The 21047-nt window shown below is 32.5% G+C and overlaps 1 protein-coding gene and 1 non-coding gene across 2 annotated transcripts in view; one reads left to right on the top strand and one right to left on the bottom strand.

The window, feature by feature from the left end:
• Positions 1–4447, top strand: part of SENP6 (SUMO specific peptidase 6) — a 96166-nt gene extending 91719 nt beyond the window's left edge. The window contains 3 exon segments of the mRNA XM_025042883.1: positions 1108–1176; positions 1276–1426; positions 3006–4447. Coding sequence (XP_024898651.1) covers positions 1108–1176; positions 1276–1426; positions 3006–3215 — 430 coding nt within the window. The 3' untranslated portion in view covers positions 3216–4447.
• Positions 4448–9387: 4940 nt separating this feature from the next.
• Positions 9388–9506, bottom strand: LOC112474665. Its single transcript, XR_003044519.1, has one exon. It is a non-coding gene; the product is annotated as a 5S ribosomal RNA (ribosomal RNA).
• Positions 9507–21047: the final 11541 nt, after the last annotated feature.

Genomic DNA, 21047 nt, shown 5'->3' with positions numbered 1-21047 from the left:
AATATTTATTTATGTACCTTCATAGTATAAAACATGACTAAGCAGTTTTTATCTAAGCAAGTACTTCAGCAAAAGTCACAAGGACCGTCAGGGTCAGTGAGGAAAAGTGGGGTCATGCCCAATGTACAAGGATCAAACTGGGGAGAAAGAATCATTTCAGTCCTTTCTTTGCCCATTTTCAGTGTGTGCGCACACACACAAACACTTCCATTAAGAACTACTATATCCTTTTGGATATAAAATGATTTGGAACAGAAAAGGATAAAGAACTGTCATTCAAATCAGTTATGTGGGAATTCGAGTTTACCCAGGTTTCCATAGCTACAAGATGAAGGCTGTGGACTGACTTAAGGCAGTCCTGTGGGACATGTTCCAGATGGGAACCCCAAATGAGAATGTCTGTTTGGTTTCGGAAGTACTATGTTCCAGGGGCTGTAGACTTCTTAATTGGCAAAGTATTGCTCATTTCTAGACTTCATCACTTTTGACTTTTTTGTGGAAAATGTTGGCTGAAACTTCCATTAACAACTTTTGAAAAGCAGACTTCATTTATAAAGGAAATTACAGAGACCTAGAGCAGTTATGAGATCTGTTCCAAATTCCAAAATTTTGAGTCTTATTAATAGTGAGTGTTCAAAGTGGAATCTTGCGAAAATCACTGGATTCTAAACTAATTCTTTCATGTGATGATTACCTGTTTATTGTCTATAATAGGTTTTAGTTAAACATGGGATTATTTTCTTCTACTGTCGCATGGTCCCACTTTTGGCAATTTGGAATATGGAGGTGTTCAAATTTTCAGAATTGTTTTCACTTTCTACTAAATTTTGAAGTATATTTAGAAATCAGCAATGGAACTTTAGTGAAATATATTCATAACTAAGATATGGTTATATTAATATTCTCTTATTTAGTATTTAAGATAACCTGGATATTTAAGTATTATAAGGATATATGTGTCTATAAGGTTTATTCTCTCCCTCCCCCAAGTTTTACCGAAGCATACTAAGGGAATATTGAAGATTTTACATTTCATTGTTAACACGCATCTCTTTATACTCTTTTAACATTATAAAGTATTAACATTTGGTCATTTCTACCCTGTAGACCTTGTATCCTACTGATGGACTCACTCAGAGGCCCTTCTCGGTCAAATGTTGTAAAAATTCTAAGAGAGTAAGTGCAAAACTGTACCTTGAACTTTGTATTCTGGTGGAAATAAAGGACTATGTATATTTATATGTGTATATTCTTACTATATGTTCATTATTGCAGATATTTAGAGGTGGAATGGGAAGTTAAAAAAGGAAGCAAAAGAAGTTTTTCCAAAGATGTTATGAAAGGCTCTAATCCAAAAGTACCCCAGCAAAACAACTTCAGTGATTGTGGTGTATACGTACTGCAGTATGTAGAGAGCTTTTTTGAGGTGGGTTTCAATTTAATGGATCTGATATAATAAATAATAAAATAGTGTATTTGGCTTTATGTTAGTATTAAAAACATAGTAGCAAACATTTTAAAGAATTTGAAAACTGTTGTTTCAAAAATTATTCCAGGGAGCAAAAACTACCAAATTAGAGAATTTTTAAGGCATAAAAAATTGTACTTTATCAAATCCAAGGCTTGTTGACCTCATTCCTCATCACTGATCAACTCCCCTTCTCCACTGGCTCTTCCCATATTAAGAAATCTCTCCCATGATTTGGGCTGCCTCTTTCACTCTCTTTTCTCTTCACAGATATATTTCTGGAGAAATATTCATATTTACTGTCTCTATTTTCACAAATCTTACTTGCTTCTCACATCTCTATAATCTGGCTTGATCTTCACCCTTATATTGAAATTGTTCCTGACTTCAAAGCACCATTTGACACTGTAGATCATTCCTTCCTCATGACACTCTTTCTTTGACTTCAGAGATACAATACCATGTATATTTCTCTTGGATATTTGTTACAGTTATCTTAACTCCTTCCTCTTCTTTATCCACCAGCCAGTGTACTACTAAGTCCCGTGAATTCTATCACTTCACGTCAGATAAGTTCAATTCTTTATCCCTGCTGCCACTTTTGAAGTTCAGTACACTAACATCACTGTTCTAAACTATTGTTTCAATCTTTAACTAGACCTCTTGCCTTCTGTTTTTCACAGTTGTTTTCTAAAAACCCAAATCTAATCATATTACTTTCTTGCTTTAAATCTTCTAGTGGCTTCCTGTTGCTTTTGGGTTAAGACCAAAATCATGTGGCCTGCAAGGTCCAACTCATGTCCAAGCTCCTTGCCTCATTTCCTACCATTATCAATCTAGCATTCTATATACCAGCCACCTGAATGTCATTCATTTTCATATATTGTATCATATTCTTGTATCTAGCCCTTGATACATATTTCCTTACCTGGAATACTTTTTCCTGTTGCTTTTGTCATTTCTTATTTGGTTAACTCCTACTCATTCTTCAGGTCTTAGCTTAAACATCATTTCTTTTTGGAATTTTGTTAAGTCCCCAGATATGTACTCTCATAGGGCTCTCTGCTTCTCCTGTCATAATATTTGTCATATTCATTGTTTTAATTGTTGTCTATCTAGACTAGCATCAACAAACCATTTTATAAAGGGCCAGATAATAAACAGTATTTTAGGCTTTGGAGCCATATAATCTCTGTTCCTACTCAGTTCTGATGTTGTGGCATGAAAGCATCCACAGACAACATTTATATAAGTTAGTGTGGCTGTGTTCCAGTAAGGCTTTATTTATAAAAACAGTCAGTAGGTAGAATTTGGCTCACTAATTGTAGTTCGCTGACCCCTGATCTAGACTTTAAGATCTGTAGGCAGAAACTGTCTTATATCTCTAGTGCCTATCAAAATGCCTGGTATGTGATAGATAATGGATAAATACATACTAAATGAGTTACCGATTTTTCATTTTTAACTCTGGAATGCTTTTGTGATTGAAACTAAACTATTCTTATAATTTTAAATGTGCATTTAATATTTTTTTTAGAATCCAATTCTTGATTTTGAACTACCTATGAATTTGGCAAACTGGTTTCCTCCCCCAAGAATGAGAACTAAAAGAGAAGAAATCCGAAACATAATTCTGAAGCTGCAGGAAGATCAGAGCAAAGAGAAAAAGAATCTTAAGGACACTTACTCAACAGAAACATCTGTAGGGGAAGGAACAGAACAATATGTTAACAATATCTCAGATTGACCATTTCTGATGCTTATCAGTGTTGTCTTCAGAAACTGAGTGACTTTCACCTTTGAGTATAGACAGTAAAGAACTGAAGTGCTCACTACACAGAGTGATTTGGAAATGTTAATGCTTGTATAAATGTCATATAATTAATTTCCAATGGAGTATGTATTAAGTAAAGTCTGTAAATATGTTAATGAGGCCAATTTTTCCAGCATTTATAATTATTTTTTTCACTCGTTAGGAAGCTTTTGTTATGTATTTTCTGTTAATAGTACTTAAAACTGCAACTTCTAAACACAAAATAAATAAAAAATATTTATAGGAGGAAATGATTAATTTGATATTCTTTAATGAACTTGTATTAAATTCCTTAGTGAGTGTGATATATTTCATGGGCATATTCAAGTATCTATGATAATTTTTTGACCTCTTGAAATTAAAATAACTTGAAAAACGAAAATGAAATTAACTCAAGGCATTTTAAATAAAAAAGATATCTTCATATGCTTGTATAGCAGGAAAAAAATAACAGCTCTTAATTCATACATTTCCTTGTGTTCAGGGAACCCCAAAAATAGAATAAATATAATTTTACACAAATATTTAAGAAGAAGCAGTATTAAGAGCACCTTGAATTATACTACTAAATAACTTTACCATACATTATTTCAAGTACATTTCTGAAGACTCAGGTTAAAAATATTTTGGTAAGTGCAGCTTGAATTTCAAATATCCTATGTTAACTTTCTATATAATACCTTAAAGTATGCTACAATCTGTGTGATATAGTTAATTGATAAACGTTTTTAATCTGTGTGAACACAGGAATTTAGGAATTTACTATTTTTTATAATGGCTTTTGCTATTTTTTCATTGCTCATTTTGTTCTTGTTATTTGGATAAAGTGTCAGACTTTCTGCCTGAGTTAATTAGTGTAAATTATTTTTACATGTAAAAGTATTATCTTAAATCAATTGCATAATGCAGGAGAAAAAAATCTACCTTGAATTTTCCTTTAAAAATACTAAAATGTGATGGTTTTGATGACAGATTTACAGTTCATGTAGGAATCTTGCATATATTTGCTGAAATTATTTTCAAATGAAATGTTATACATTTCTTTTGAATTAACTTTTAAAGACTTGAAATATATATTTTAAAAGTCATTTTTTGTTAAATAATGAATTTTAAAATGCACATATATCAAAAATAATTGAATAAAAGGAAGGCCACTTTAATCAGCAGCAATTATTTTTAATTTGGCACTTCTGGAATTGCAACCAATATTTTAGACTATTTTCTTGAATTTAATAAAGTCGATGAGGGTATTTGGAGTGGATGAAGGTATTGTCAACAACCAAAAAATCTACTGAGACACTCATTAAGGGAAACACTAAAGTGTATTGTAAGCTTAAGGACGGTCACCGTTAATGTTATCAATTATAGGTTTGTTACTTTGAACTATCTTATTTCTTATTTCTGATTATTTTTTCTTTTTTCTTTGTTGTTTTTTTGTTTTGTTTTGTTTTTGTTTGCTTGTTTGTTTTTAGGAATACCCTAGAGCTATTAGCTCAGACATGAAAAAATAAGAGTTCAATTTTATTATTAATTGAATATGGACAAAAAAAAATAAGAATTGTTTTTCAAAAGAGCCTGATAGCAGTAAACAAAATTGGTATATTTAATTTTTTCAATGTACTCTATTTTGTCAGAATTTGAAGGTACTGAAAAAACTATTCTAAGATGTTTGTTTTAATTTCTAGTGGTTACATTTTGCACTTTTAATTCTTGATAAGAGAAAAATATAACTTGTCCTTTGGGCCGACTGAAGTCAATCACGTTTTTACATGAAAAATATAGATTGATGCCTGTCAGCTTTCTAGAGGTAGAACATTCAGATATTTGATATTTCTCACCCCGTGTAAAATTCTATTTTTGAAGGTTATTCTAATGACTGTTCTTCATATATGCTGAAATCTTTGGAAACTGCCAGGTTGAGCTTTAAAACTAGACCTGAGAATCTTTGGTGTATAAGCACATTTACTTGATAATTGTGTATTCTGGTACTTCTATATGTAGTTTAAAGTGGATCTCAACTTTTTAAAATATGTTATTAGTACTTAAAAGTTGTGAAACAGAATTTTAAAGTTTAGGGATTTGTTACTAGACACTGAAACTGCATGATGAGTATCCGGTTTCTTAACTAATTAGATCTGTTGTATTTGTTTTCTTGTTGGATAGAATAACAGTTAATCATTTCTAAACGAGTTTTAGATTACTTGCCATAAAATTTGTATGTGTCTTAACTCTTCGTAGGTTAGGAGCAAAGGTGGCTATTTAACTAGTTCTTTCGCTTTGGTTGTTGCTGAAACAGCTGAAAATTTAATGGTATTATTTCAAGTTCACGTAAACTTAAGTCGGTTAAGCATACATAGTAACCTGTGCTTAAACCATTAATCAGTTAAAAGTAGGAGGTTTTAATTTGAAAGGATAAAATAATCTACTTATATATTGTTTTGAGTCACCAAAATTAATTCAGTATTTTTTTCTATAAAAAACCAGCTATGATCTCTGAAGACTGTAAGATATAAGGTAAAAAGAATAACAGTTTTAATTTCTCAGACATCACAATTGCACTTGAAGTCTCAGACAATTCACTGAACAAAAAAAAATAAAGAATACATTTTAATATAATACATGATCAAGAGTTTTGGAGTAAAGCTACTGGAATATAATGATAGAATAACTTGGTTAGAAGAAACAACCCTTAAGAGAGGAAGGTAGTGTATAGTGTTCTATGTCTAAAAGAGATATATAACAAGGTTGTTCTATAGATCACTTTGAGGACAAAAAGAAAGGGAGATTATTGTGTGAGCATACTACAGACTGTCTGGCCAAGTGAATATAAATGAAGAGTTTACCAATAAGAAACCAGACTCACAGAGGCAAGACCAGACTGTATTAGGAAATGTAACGTACTAAAAGAATGTGCTGAAATACTCTGGCAGGAACTTCTGTTACATTTATCATTTTTCTACTCCCAGGAAGAAGAGTAAGTGTTGATGAAAACTGTTCTTTGAAACTTAAATTTAACCACAGAGAAAGAATTGGTTGATCAAGTAGAAGAAATCTGTACCTTGGGGAAAAGTAGTCCTACCATATTAATTCTGATAAGCCAGATCAAGGAATAATGGTAGAGTACTCTAAACTACTATTACGGATATTAGAGTGCAGTGTACTCAGAATTTTTATCTAGAAATATGCATCAAAATAACCTGGAGAACTTTTCAAAATACACATACCTCAGGTTTCAACCCAAGTGGTGCCATGTATTTTCAAATATTTCCTCAAGTAATTTTGGTATCCACCTTCTATGTCAAGCCACAGATTTGAAAGGTCAATATATGTCCTTGACAGCTTTCAAGGTGATGGTCCCAAAGGTAATAAGGCTTGTAAGAACTTGGTAGATGAGATTATTAAATTGCTATTACTAAGCCTCGAAGAATTACAATAAATTATTAAGGTACTCAAAAGTTAGAGACTGGCAGATAATCTTGTTTATCAAAAGGAACAATGTAGATTCTACAAATTATAAAAAACATCTACAAGATTCTAGACAAGATTCTAGAGTGAATTATCAAATGATGGTTACCAGGAGTTATGGGACCACTAATCAAGATTGTTTTATATTCTGGGCTAGTCAATCTGTAGAATACACCTAGACTTGGCAGTTCTCAAAGTATGTTTGATAACTAGTTTTGAGGGATATTTATTAAGTTTCTGGTCAAATAAGTTTGTAAAACATTTAAACAGTTAAGCAGGTTTCTCAGCTTTTAATATGCTAATATGTAGAATTACATAAGAGGAAAATTCTATATAGAAAATAATATGCTAAATATAGAATTTGGCCATATCCACCTCTCTGGTCTGGTTCTCTAAACTGCCTTATAAATACTACCCATCAGAAGGCAGAGTTAACATATTTTGGGGGTGTTTGTGAATAATTTTTGAAACTTAAATCTGAGGTTGGTTATTTTTTTACATTTTATTTCACTAATAGTTGGGTATATGATTAGGAAACTTGAATATAAGTGACTAGTGTCTTGAGAATGACATTTCATGAGAAGCTTTTTTCTATAACCATTGTAATGAAAAAACTAAGTCTAATTTTTGTATACAAGTGGAATCTTCTAGGAATAAAAGCAGATTTGATGATACTGGTCTTTTGTAAGGTCACCAAATCTGCTAAAGTCATACACAAGTAGAAACTGTAAAAATGAAAGTGAATTGAAAGATTATCTGGAGGTTTTTTTTGTTTATATTTAAACCATTTAACTGGTAGCTTACACATTTGCCAATTTCCATGTCATCATTCTGTATACAAGTGGAATCTTCTAGGAATAAAAGCAGATTTGATGATACTGGTCTTTTGTAAGGTCACCAAATCTGCTAAAGTCATACACAAGTAGAAACTGTGTAAAAATGAAAGTGAATTGAAAGATTATCTGGAGGTTTTTTTTGTTTATATTTAAACCATTTAACTGGTAGCTTACACATTTGCCAATTTCCATGTCATCATTCTTTACTCTAAAATTAAACTACAACAGACAAACTTTGTACCTAGAAGCATGCTTTTTTCTGAAGAAATCCGTGCAAAAACACTATTAATATACTTTCAATATTTTTAATCCTTCAAATAACTGAAAACAAGTTCTTGAAAGCCTATTATAAAACTTATTACATTTATAATAATTAGCTATATACGTGTTTACAGCAGATGATCCAAAACATGTTAGATGAAAAGAAATTGATCCTTAAATATTGAATAAATGTTTTGAGTACTCACTTTGTACTAGGTGTTGGGGATTTAAAACAGAGAGCCAAATAGATACTACCTTCTCCCCTCATGGAGCTTCCTTATAGTGTCATGGGAAAGACATCTATTAATCAGCCTCACAAATTAATAATTTCAGAAAACTGCCATGCAGGAAAAGCATAAAATGCATTCGGAAAATATAGCCTAATCTGAGAAGGTTGGGGAAGTTGTCCCTAAAAATGTGACATTTGAAGTATTGGTAAATACAAACTGAACAAAGTCTGAGAGGGCAAGAGAATTGCACTTGTAGTCTGTGCAAAGGCCCTGAGGTAGGGAGATGTGTGACTTGTTCTAAATGATAATGGCTTATCATTAGTAAGCATGTACTGTATGCCAGACACTGTTCTGAGATTTTTAAATGTGTCAACTAATTTATTCTTCACAGTGACCATTTGAGATGTACTGTTATTACTCCCAACTTACAGAAGGACAAACTGAGGTCCAAAGAAATACTCTCTTCAGCAAGGCTGGGCTTTGAAAATACCATCTTACCCCTAGAAGCTAGGTTAACCTCGTTAGATATAGGAAGATGAAAATAAATAAGATGTCCATATTTTTTAAGAAATGCAGTATGGCTAAATCATGATTATCATGGAAACTGGTTGTATGGAGGGTTCATTAAACTGTTATCTTTCAATATGCTTAAACACTTTCATAACTTTAAAATTAAAATTAAGGCCTGTGTAACTGGACCTCAGCATAAAGTGGAAAGGTGGTCTGGTACCTGATTATGCAGGGCCTTGAAGCTATGATCAAGATTTTGGTCATTATCCCTGAAACATTTCAAGTAAAGGAATAACATGATCAACTGTGAATGTTGAAAAGATTGCAATGGTGATAAAGCATCAGAGTGGGCACGAATGAATGCAAGCCTGTACTGTAGTAATTAAATTAATTATGAATTACTATAGCTAAGGTAAAAGATAAAATTATGTCTGTGATCATAGGATGCTAAAATAAGAAGAATATGGATATTTCATTTGAAATATCTCTTTTAGAAATATCCAACAAAAATAGAAAAGTGTTCCTTTGCCCCAGTCAGAACTTTTTTTTTAATTTTATGAAAAATTGTCAAAGACAATTAAATATAAATGAAATGTACAACTGGGAAATGGAAAGGAAATGATTAACTGAAGATATTGACAGAAAATTGATTTTAAAAACAAAAAGCATGTGAAACTACCAAAGTTATATATTTTTTTTAAATTTATTTTTAAATTTTATTTTTTTAGGCGGGGCAACCCTTGGTTGACCTCACAGATTGCAAGGACCTTGTCAACTTACAATCTCTTATTTTTTTATTCTTTACGCCTACAGCACCTGGTCTTCCTAGGTGGTCTCCCATCCAAGTACTAACCAGGCCTGACCCTGCTTAGCTTCCGAGATCAGACGGGATCGGGCTTGTTCAGGGTGGCATGGCCGTAGACAAAGATATTTTTCAAATGTAAACAATAATAAGACCTAGAAGATACAAAAAAAGCCAATCAGATCTAATCACTGAGAATTTATATTGAAAGTAAGAATTTGCAAATTGGAAGTAACAGAGAGAGGACTGTTAAAATGACAGTCTAATAAGTTACCTTATTTCTAAGATAAACTTTTTAAAATATTTTGACCTCTGAATTAAGGTTACATCTTATCAAATAAGGCACAAGTTTGCATCAGAATCATCTGAAAGGCTTGATAAAACATATTACTGAGCCCCATTCCCAGTTTATGATTCAAGATTGTCTTCAGAGGGGCCTGCAAATTTACATTTCTAACAATTTCTGGGAAAGACCACATTTGAGAACCACTGATGTATTTCTTTTTGGTAGTATTTTCAGCTGGTGCGTGAAAACTGCTTGATGCAGGTAAGACAAAGAAAGCACCAAGCATCAAAGCATCTTGGATTCAATGAAATACTGTATGAAATTCTTTGATAATATCTACTCAATAATATTTGTAATTAAAATTAAATATGTAAACTCAGGTATGTGAAAATATATACCTTTGCTTTTTTCTAAATTGTTATATTCTGGATTTATCTTTCCGTTATAATCTATTTTAACAACTTTCACATTTTTTCCATATTCGTATCTCTATAGTAATATGTTTAAAGATATATTTATTGTTTTTCTTATAAAAACTAGGATAATAATCATATTCCAGCATTTTTTTTTTTTTTGTCTCAGCAGTGTCTTGTGAAACTCAATCCAAGCAAAAGTCAAAGTCATTTATATAATGGACCATAATTTATTTAGCCATTCCCTTACCTAGTCAATCCTGATATGCTTGGTTATACTCTAGTAACAATTCCAAAATCTCTGTGGTTTACCCTCTCAAAAAACTTTTCTTTCTTTGGTCATGCTAGAAAGCAGGGGAGCTCAGCTTATCAGTTACTCAGCTACTCAGATTGATAAAGCTCAGAGTGAGATGGGAACCTGATGAGCAGCACATTGGCTCAAAGTTTTTACCCAGAAGTGGCACATCACTTCCACTCATTCTGTACTGGCTTAAGCTAGTTAGGGGACACTCCTAATTTCAAAAGGAACAAAGAAGTTCACTCTTAACATATTTCCAGGAAAGGAATATTTCTTTTTTTTGCAGCGCGACTACCACACTACTAATGGGTGTTCACTTTATTTCCAGTTTTTTTGCAACCATGAGCATGTAATATATTTTCCTGCTTTTATTTCTTTATACCCTGGTAGTTTTATTTCTTTGGAATAGATTCCCAAGGGTTGCTGGATCAAAGATCGTTTATGTATTTTTTAATTTTTACAGATGTTATCCCTTGTTTTTAAAAGGATATAAGAATTTACATTTCTTCCACCTGTTTATTAAAATACAGTTTTTCCTACATCCCCAGCAGCAAGTCTTGTGCATATTATTACTTTGATTTGCATTTTCCTGATCTCTAGTTAAAATCTGGGCATGTTTTTCCATGACAGCTGTGTCTACCATTTGTCTATTTTACCATTGGATTGGTAGTTGTCTTTTTTCTTCTATTAATATTTAAGCCTTCTGCATGTTACATTATTTATGTTATAAATGTATCTTTTCATAATCTATTATTTGTCAGTAGACTTTGCTTATAGTGTATTTTCTATACCCAAATTTTTATTTTTATGTATGTTTTGAGTTTTCAGTTTTGATTAAGAGGCTTCTTCTTGACTCATGATAGCACATAAGTTCAAGTACATAGTTCAAAATTATTTTTTAAATCAAACTGTGGAATTTATTTCTGTATATGGCAAAAGATGTGGGTGTTATATTCTTAAGAACTTTATTTTTTTCAAGATAGTTATTTGTGCCAACATCATTTATTAAAAATTTTTTTTGGCATTAAAATGAATTTCCATCTTTATCATATATTAAATTATGTTACCAATATTTATTTCTGAAATTTTCATCTTTAATTGGACTGCTCATTACTTCATTATACTTGATAACTATAAAACATAGTAAAAGCTGTACCAAAAGAAGTTTATAGATCTCCACACCTTTATTATTAAGCCCAAAAATAAAAAATAAAGGAACTAAAACCTCATGTTAAAAAATTAAGAACAGAACAACAAAATACATTTTAAAAAAGGAGGAAGAGGAAATTAAGGGAGGTAAAAATTAAGGAACTAGCACTTATTCCACCACACTACCATACCTTGTCACACACACACACACACACACACACAAAACCATCATTTTTTCTGAAAAGATAAACACTTGAGCCTGATCAAAGAAAATGAAAAAAGTAAAATAAAAAGGAGAAAGACAATCAGATTAAATATTGTAACATTTAATTATTCCAGGCCATAGAAATGATTGAAAATCTTCTAATTCATTTACAAGGCCAGCATACCTTTAATAAAAAATTCTAGTAAAGATTGTGTCAAAAAGGAAAAGGAAGAGATTATGTAACATATGCTTCAAGACATAAAATCCAAGTAAATATTGGCAATCAGAATCTAATAATATAAATGATGATGCCCTATGATCAAGTTCCAGGATGTTCAGTATCAAAATATATTGTAATGTCAAAGATTAAAGGAGGAAATTTATAAGATCTAAGAAATTCAGTTATTCAAAACAATAATTAAATAAGAATAAAGGTATCTGTTATAATATATACTATCACTTCCTAGTAACTATATGGTGAAACACTTAAAACCAGTTAAATTAATATCAGGCACTAGCCAAGTCTCATACTATTCATTGTTTTTGCACTTGCAGCAGATGCACTAAGAAAATGCAAACTGCTGTAATTTGGAAAATAAGAGATAAAATAAATATTTTTTGTTTAGTAGGTGATTATATAACTAGGAAACTTAGGAAACCTGTTTTAAAAGAAGAAATTTGGTGCATTGCTTGAATAAATACATGATGGGAATCTAGTAAAGAAATTGGGGGGAAAATTATTCACAATAATGACCGAGAACCATAAAATACTTAGGAATAAATTTAATAAGGAAAGCATATGACCTGAATGAGAAAAACTACACAATTTCATTTATGGCCCAAGAATAAGACCAGAAGGAATGGAAAGATATAGATAATTACATTCTAAGATGTGAAAGCTTAATACTGTAAAAATGTCAGTTTCTTCCTTATATAACTATAATTCAATTTATGTAATAGCAGTAGTGTTGTTTTAAAAATCTCAAAGCTTATATGAAAGATAAACTGCCTGAGAGGAGCCAGAAAAAGAGATACCAGAATGTCTGACAAAGCCACTGCAAACATCGATATGGAATCTGGTGAGGAAGACAATAAAATGTGGTATGTTCAAAGAAACAGACTGAGGCAGAAGAAGACACATGAGATCATATGCAATAGACACCAACACACAAAGGTTGAGAAGAACATAGCAAATACTGAAATAAGCCAGTAATCCAATTGTTCATTGTTGCCCCCACTCTACCTGCTGTTCATTTAGGCTGTGGGCTGTGGAATAAATTAATTTCTGCTTGTCATCTCAGCAGTATTTGAAGTACTAATTAGCTTGTTGTAACAGTCCTTCAGTTTTTATCCTTAAATTATTAGAGACTTGACTATAAATAGGATAACCACAGGACTCCTGGGGAGAAATTATTCTCTAGCCATAGCACTGGTTATGGTTTCTTCAAGTTGCCAAGTAACCTAAAAAGCCCAGGGTTCATGGACTGGAGACTCCACCCTTTCTGGGATAGTCAAAGGCTGTCAGACTTTTCCTGTCTTTTTCAGGCTTTTTGACAGTGATATCACTGATAAATAGATATTAGGTTCCACGCCCATATAAAAATCCAGTTGTCTATACGGCCCCCTTTCTGCTTATCTTTTCCTCCTTGTCTCCCCCGAACCACCTTACTCCTGCTCTCACACAAACACAACTGTAAAGTTTCAGGAAACAATTCTTACACTTTCTAAAGAGATGAATTCTGATAATTTCTGTTTTATTCTTTCAAAAAAAATGCTCCTTAAAATACACTATATTGATATAATCACCCACAGTTTGAATAACACTAAGCTTTTAATCTTATATGCTTCAAAAGTTTTAAATATACAAAAGTAAAATTTTATCTAATGGTAACTTAGATACATTGATATACTCTTTTTGCATAAATTATAAAACCTTAAAATTCTCATATTTTGGTTTAAAAAATATATCACATTTATTTGAAGATAATGAATTTTGGAAATTTGGTGGACTATATATTGAGGCAGATTGTTTTCTAATTCTGTTTACTACAATTGTATTGGCATGATCAAGTTGGCATAATTGATACATTTCTCTACAAACATTTGTTTTAAAATATCCAAAAGCAAAATTAAATTTTTTGATTATACCCAAAAATTACTTTACTTTTTGTGAATTTGTCTGACTTAATTAACTTAGGCTGGTTATCTTAACATTATTAATAAATATACAAATATATTTCATATCCAGAATATACAGTATTTCTTTGAAAGACGCAAGTTTTCTCACGATTTTTTAAAAAAGACTTTCCTATTCAAGAATCATGCCACTCATTTTAATCTGACTCTTCTAAGAGAAAGTAACTAAAAATTCAGAAAACTAAAAAAAAGTGCAAGTCTCAACTAGCTAGAATATTTTTTAATATAAGCTATTTGAAGTATAATATCTTTACAGAAAAAATACACAGATCATGAATGAATGTATATAGCTCAATGAATTATTGCCAAGAAAACCCACCTGTGTAACAACTGCCCAAGTTAAAAAAATAGAACATTATCAGCATCTCAGAAGCCTTCCACATTCTTAATCTACCAACCCTTTTTAATATACCATTTTGAATAACCAATAAATATGATAGATGATTTAGATTATCATTGTTCAGCAAATATTACCTACACATCCATAATTACCAATGGAATGTGGGCAGAAATAGCAGTGTGCCAACTTTGAGCCTAGGCTTTATGAGACATAGCATGTTTCTAACGTCTGACACTGGAAGAAAATAACCCAGGTATTCACTGGACCTTCATCTTGAACCCCAGAATGAGATACATAGAACAGACCTGAATTTACCAGCAGCCTAGAGTCAGTTACCCCAGAGACCTATACTTGCTAGAGAGAAAAATAAATGCTTTTTGTTATTGCTATTGAGAATTTATTAGCAACACAATAAAGGTTAACAGAATAATCATTTGGTAAATCTCAATAAAGCCTAAGTGAAAGAGCTCAGGTTATTACTTTGTGAATCCATTTAATGCTGTGCACTTCAAACTTATGTTTATTATTAACTACAGGATAATATTTAACTCTGCCACATATTTAGTTAGACACTTCCTGGCCAGTGATTACTTAATGCTTCCTTGATCTATTTCAAGATACTACTATTTTGAAGACAAGGAAATGAAGTATTTCCAATCTTTTCATTTATTTAAACATTTTTTTCTGAAGAATATTGTGTATCACTGATTTGTTTAAATAGTATTCCTATACCCAGTGTTTCCTGTTTTTTAATATTATATACACAATATTTTTTGTATTACATAGTGCTGATTTTAAATATTTCATTCATAACCTTGAGAGAAGATACAATTGATTTTCATTTTTATATTTTTTTGTAAGATAGCGACATCCATCACAGCATGTTTTGCACATATGATACTAATGGCTAATTGGTGAGAATAAAAAAATATTGTGAAAATTCATTTTTTAGAAAAATGAGAAAATGTATACTGCATATAAATTCTTTATAAATATTGAATTGCCTATGGAATAGTGATTTAAATTTAAATTCATGTTCCCACGGAAAATTGGGCAAATCCCCTTCTCTTCTATAACAAAGTTCTAAAATGTTCTAAATGTATTCAATTCTGAAAGCTCTCCACTTTCAAAAGCACAGACCGAACAAAACTCAAGTTCATTCAGCTTAATTCATTCTACAAATGTTTACTGAATGTGTGCCTTTTAATGTCCCAGCAGATTCTGGATGAGATCTCAGTAAACTCATAGACGTGTAAACAAAAGTTTTGATTCAGTAAAATAGGACATTGCTAACAGAGATCTGTACAGGATATTTCAGTGGACAAACTATCCAATCTGAGAGTTGAATCATCTTTATGATAATATCTAAATAAGGATCAATCAATCACTGAAAATGATTAACTTGTAATCAATTTGAGATTAATTTATAAAAATATAATTTTGCAGATTTCCAACACCATTATCGTTTCGGTGTATTTTCTGGACTATTTATGTAGGCTGTGGAGAACCCACTCATCTTTCTGAATTGTGTCACTGAATTTTTTATGCAAATTATCTTTTTATAACGAATGTATATTTATGGTTTCTTTCTTGAAATTAATTCAAATGTTTTTCTTTCTCAAATAAAATTTTATATTTGATTTTTAAAATGCAATAATATCCAGAAATTCAACAGTAATCGTTTATTCATAATATGCAATTAAAATAGATATTCAATTACTTATTCCTGGGAGTAGTATAGCTATAGCAGGAAGACTTCTTTAGTGTAGAAAAATTTTTTAGAAGTTATGTTTTATATAAATCTCTGAATTTTTAAAAATTCATATTTCATCAAAACTGCACATAAAAAGCAATTCTATCATTGATTTCTCATATTAATCTATACATTGAAAACAAGCTAATTTCAAATGTGTTACCATGGGTTTTTTAAAGATTTACTTTTTTTCTTGCTCAAATATATGTACAACTTCTAGCATGAAACAAGTTCAAAATTATAGTTGAATGTATTATTTAAAAGTATTTACTTGTTTACATTATTTGTACACAAGATTGATAATATGCTGTTTATAAACCTCTTTCGAGTTTGCAAAATGCTTTAATTTTTACATTATGTTATTTAGTCCTTTCCCTAAGGAGGAGGTATTATTATCATTGCTATTTTATTGATGAGTAAATTGAGTCTCAGCGAGATGAAGCGACTTATTTAGGTCACAGGCTTCGACACTCAGGCCTGGAAACTAGTTCCTCTTCACACTATTCACTTTGTGTTAAATAAGTTTTAATATAGCTCCGTACCTCCAGAATGGCCTTTACTTGTTTGCTTTCTTTTAATTTCTACCACTTGGTTAGGTTACATTTGACCCATTTAAATCTGAAAAAAAAAAAAAAATTAACTCTTCTCTGCCCTTCTTCAAATTACTGTACTGGTGCTGAAGATCACAGGATATGGCAAATGAGATAAAAGATTATTTTAAAGACATTTGACAGTTCAATTAAAGTGTTTGAGGTGATGATCTTTGGTTACACTTGTGTTATTGTTTCAATTTTAATTATAATGACACTAGAACAATTTATGAAAAACTAACTGGGAGTTTAAATAAAAGAAACTATAGTTATGGAAATTTCCAGGAGCTAGAATGATAAGAGATGTGCAGTGATCTGGTTAAGGAACTTAAAAAAAAAAATTATATATATATATATATGTATAGATAAATGATATTTCAACTCCAATTTTAGTCATTTATATTGAAAATATATTGCCTACTCTCTTTCTAGAGTAAGTTTAGGAATGATGTTTACTTAGTTTTTTAAAGAAAAGATGATTTTACAGTGATTGCATTAAACATTAGTTTTTCTTTTAATAAAGTATGGGAGATGCAGATGTCGATGATGTCCGAGGATGAGTTAAGATATATCCTAAGGAAAAAATCATGACTATCTCTAAAGACCTACTTATTTCCTGCAATTTCTTTTCCCTATAAATTCCAGATGGTTACCATTAGTGCAAACTTGCTAATAACTGAGGTGATGATCAAAACTTCTTTTAGAAGTTGTAATGTAAATATTCGTTTATTTATTCATTAAATAAACACTTGAGCACCTACTAATTCCTCTTTTGTAAGATGGAAATAATGATAAAACTTTTCTGTATCAATTGGAGCTCTAGGCTGAAGGTAACACAGTCTTGCCAAATTATCCAGAAAAAGAATGTATTTTCTGAATATCATGTAGTTCACAGAATCACTGGGGACGGTGGAGAACTAGGTGTGTAAAATGCGCAGACACATCCATTTAGGATATCGCTGTTGGCATTATCATAACCAGACCCTGATTACCACAATTATTCACACCACTGTGAGTTATCTCTCTCTCTCTGCCTCTTTGTATCACTGTCCAGATTCCAAGTTTCAGGTGAGAGCATCCAATTGACTTAACCTAGGTCCAATGCCATGACTATGCCCCAGTTGCCCGATAGTGGGGAGGACTTTGGCCAAACTCACTTTCTAAAGTGGGCCCTGCTCCTATCAATTCTCACAATTAATTGTTTTCTACAAATAGGATAGGAGTTCAGAAACTAGATAGGCAAAAAGCAAATGCTCATTACATTACCTTATAGGGTTGAGAAGATTTAATGGGATGATCTGTGTACAGTGCATGTAGTAAGGATTCAATCGATTTCAGCATTGTTATTATTAGAGACAGGTAATGTACTTATCATTAGGGATAAGAAATAATAAGGCAGAATTTCTAATTAAAAAGCTCAGTATTTTGGAGAGCTCTGTGTGTGTCTGTAATAAGTGCTGCAATATAGGTATAAAGTGGGTGCTCTGGAAAATAGGGCAAAGAAAAAACCAATTCTGCCAGAGTCAGGACAGAGAAAATGATAGATGGAGTTTTGAAGACTGAGAAGAGCATCATGAACTCTTGACATGTTCGAATTCCTTTAATGTGAGTAGTTTCAGGATTGTGAAGGATTCTGTATACCATATAAATGAGTTTTAATTGATCTGAAAGTCACCAGGATTTGGTACAAGGGGTGACAGAATCAGATTTGGGAGGAGATGAAACTCTAAGAGTGATGAATGAATGGACTAGAATGAGCAGAGGCAATGTCAAGAGTTGAGATAATGTGGCTCTAAGGGGAGATGGAGAGAAAGACGTCAACTGAGAAATAATTTATGACATAGAATGAGCTGAATTCAGTGATTCCAAAATTAGGAGTGAGGAAAGGAAGGAATTCTGGGTGACTTAAAAGCCACGACTTCTTGAGACTATTGGCTGGTAATACCATAATTATAATAGGGTCTGTTGGCAAGGGAATCATTTGAGGCAGTTGAGAAGGAAAAGAGAATGTTTCTTTGGGGTGTTTAGCCTGTCTTACTTTCAAGAGCTGGTTAACATAGTTGCAGTTGAAGCTGTTAAAATAGATATCAGCCAGGGAGAGTGTACAGACTCTTTAAATACCCATGACATAGATTCCTATAAAAACGAAGGAACAAAATCACGAAATTTTGCATATGGTTTCACCCATCTATGTGAGGAGATCCATGGATTTCAGTTTAAGAATCCCTGGTATAGCACAAGGAGACTCCGGGAAGAGTCTTACAAATATTTAATGGGTGAAAACAAAGTCGAAAAACTTACAAATGTAAATATGGAATAAATTGTTAAGAAGAGTTTTGGCAGCAAATATCACACAGTTACATCTATCGTGCTTAACAACAGTGTATAGAATTTCCTAGAATCGTCAATTTTCTTGCTGTTTATCCATCTGTCCCATTTATTCAATAATAATAGCAGCAGCAGCAGCAGCAGCAGCAGCAGCAGCGATAGTAGTAGTAGGCACTGTTTAATAAGTGCCTAACATGTGAACACCATCATGCTTGGCACTTGGGACACAAAGACAAACAAGTCCCTTACTCTGCTCTCAAGAAGCTTAAGGTCCGCTGGAGGCTACTAGAAAGTAACTAATAAACAGCAACAGTGAAATAAGTGTTGGAAAAGATATGTGTAACGGGTGCTAAGAGACAGATGGGAAACAGCAACAAATTGCACCTAAGTTTTAGAATATGGGAGTTAGAGAAACTTCTTGGAGGGGACAAATAGGCCTTGCTACGAAGGATAACTGGATTTAGCCTGGCAAAACTCCAACGTAAAGCTGTCTGTTCTGGACACCAAAGAGGTCAGAATGGTTTGAATGTAAAGTACGAGAAATAGAGAAGGGCAGCATGTGGAAATGAGAGTGGACAGGTAAGTAGGGCGATGACTGCAGTTCGAAATGCAAGTGTCCAAAGACAGGCATGCGACATTGTGTGAAGAAGCCAGATTAGCACAGCTTTATGGGGTTTGGGACAGTGATGAATTGGGAAGTGATGAAAAGGTATTCAAATTTACTTGAATTTTTAACAAGAGATCCCTACTGTGCTCGCTGAACAAAAACACTTGAAGGATCATATAAGACATCTTAAAGGGTTTGGACTTTATACTAAGGTAGTGGAGTGCCACTATAAGAGTTTAAAAAGAGGAGTAAATAATCAAACTTTTATAATATAAACTTGGTGGCATTGCAGAGATTGGATTAGAAGAGGACAAGACTGCAGCTGGAAAACTGGTTAGGTGGCTAAAACAGTCCTCAAGACTTGAAATGATGGTGGCCTGAAACAAGATAATGGTAGTGGCTATAAAGAGGAATTAGATACCTTTGAGAAATATGGAGACTCAGTAACAGATTGAAAGTGTGGGACAAAGGAGAGAAAAAAAATCACAAGTCATTACAAAAAACTATTGGCTTTTTTTTTTTTTCTGTCAAAGGCTTTTAATCTTAAATCTAAAATGAAGTCAAAGAAGTGAACTGAAAGCATCCTCCTCCTTCTTTTCTCTTTTCTAAATTCGTTTTGAAATCTAGTTTTATATACTTAAGATTTACTTTCCTGGCAATCCGGAATTAAATTTTTGAGATTGCTGCAAATTATTTCCTTTTTGGTTTCTATTCCTCTTTCTAACTTCCCTATTTGATTACTATTTTAGTTTTAGTTGTATGCTAAAATATCTCATAACTTAGCGTTTCCACCAAGAGAAGTGTGGGACATCTGACTATCTGAAACTTGTCTCCTAACAGAATCTTAGAGATTTCCTTAAGTTTTTTAGTTGTTACTCGGAAATGTTGCGGAGGAAAAACGTGTAATTCTTATGTGTGGGTGCTCTAGATTTTTTCAGCGGAGACATTTAGCATTACAGTAAATTATCATTTCATTTTCTTAAAAGCAGCTCATTTTCACCTAAAGGCAATGTATGTTTTCATCATAGAATTCATTTTGCATAGCTACTTCCTATTTAATTTTCAAATATGACTCAGGTATGTCATTTACAGTAGAAATAAAATAAGAAGACGGGGCTTTAATAATTAAACAGAGCACAGCAGGGGGCCAAAGAAGTGAAAAATTTTCTTCTCAGACTCCCTGCTCCCAAAAGCAGAATAGCCAAGTTTGTAGCTCTGGAAGATTACCCTTTTCACAAGGCAGCCCAGCCCAAGCCAACCTGGACTGTAGCCAAGTTTGCCGTGGTTCTTCTCTCCGCAATGACCCAGCCTCTCTCTCGCTCGCCCCATCCCCGAACAACTTTCTCCCTCCTTGAACTGACTCTGGCTGTTGCCGGACCGCACAGTGACCGCATCCAGCCCGGAGAGGACTTGCTTTGCAGGGCTGACAACCGTGACCGCTGCGAAGAAGGCCGTTTCGCAGCAGGAGGAACGAGGACTCTCGGGTGGGCCAGGGGC

This window comes from Pteropus alecto, unplaced genomic scaffold (assembly GCF_000325575.1).
Source record: "Pteropus alecto unplaced genomic scaffold, ASM32557v1 scaffold7, whole genome shotgun sequence".
Lineage (NCBI taxonomy): Eukaryota > Metazoa > Chordata > Mammalia > Chiroptera > Pteropodidae > Pteropus > Pteropus alecto.
Note: the sequence above shows the minus strand (reverse complement) of the source record. Positions and strands in the feature narration are given on the sequence as shown.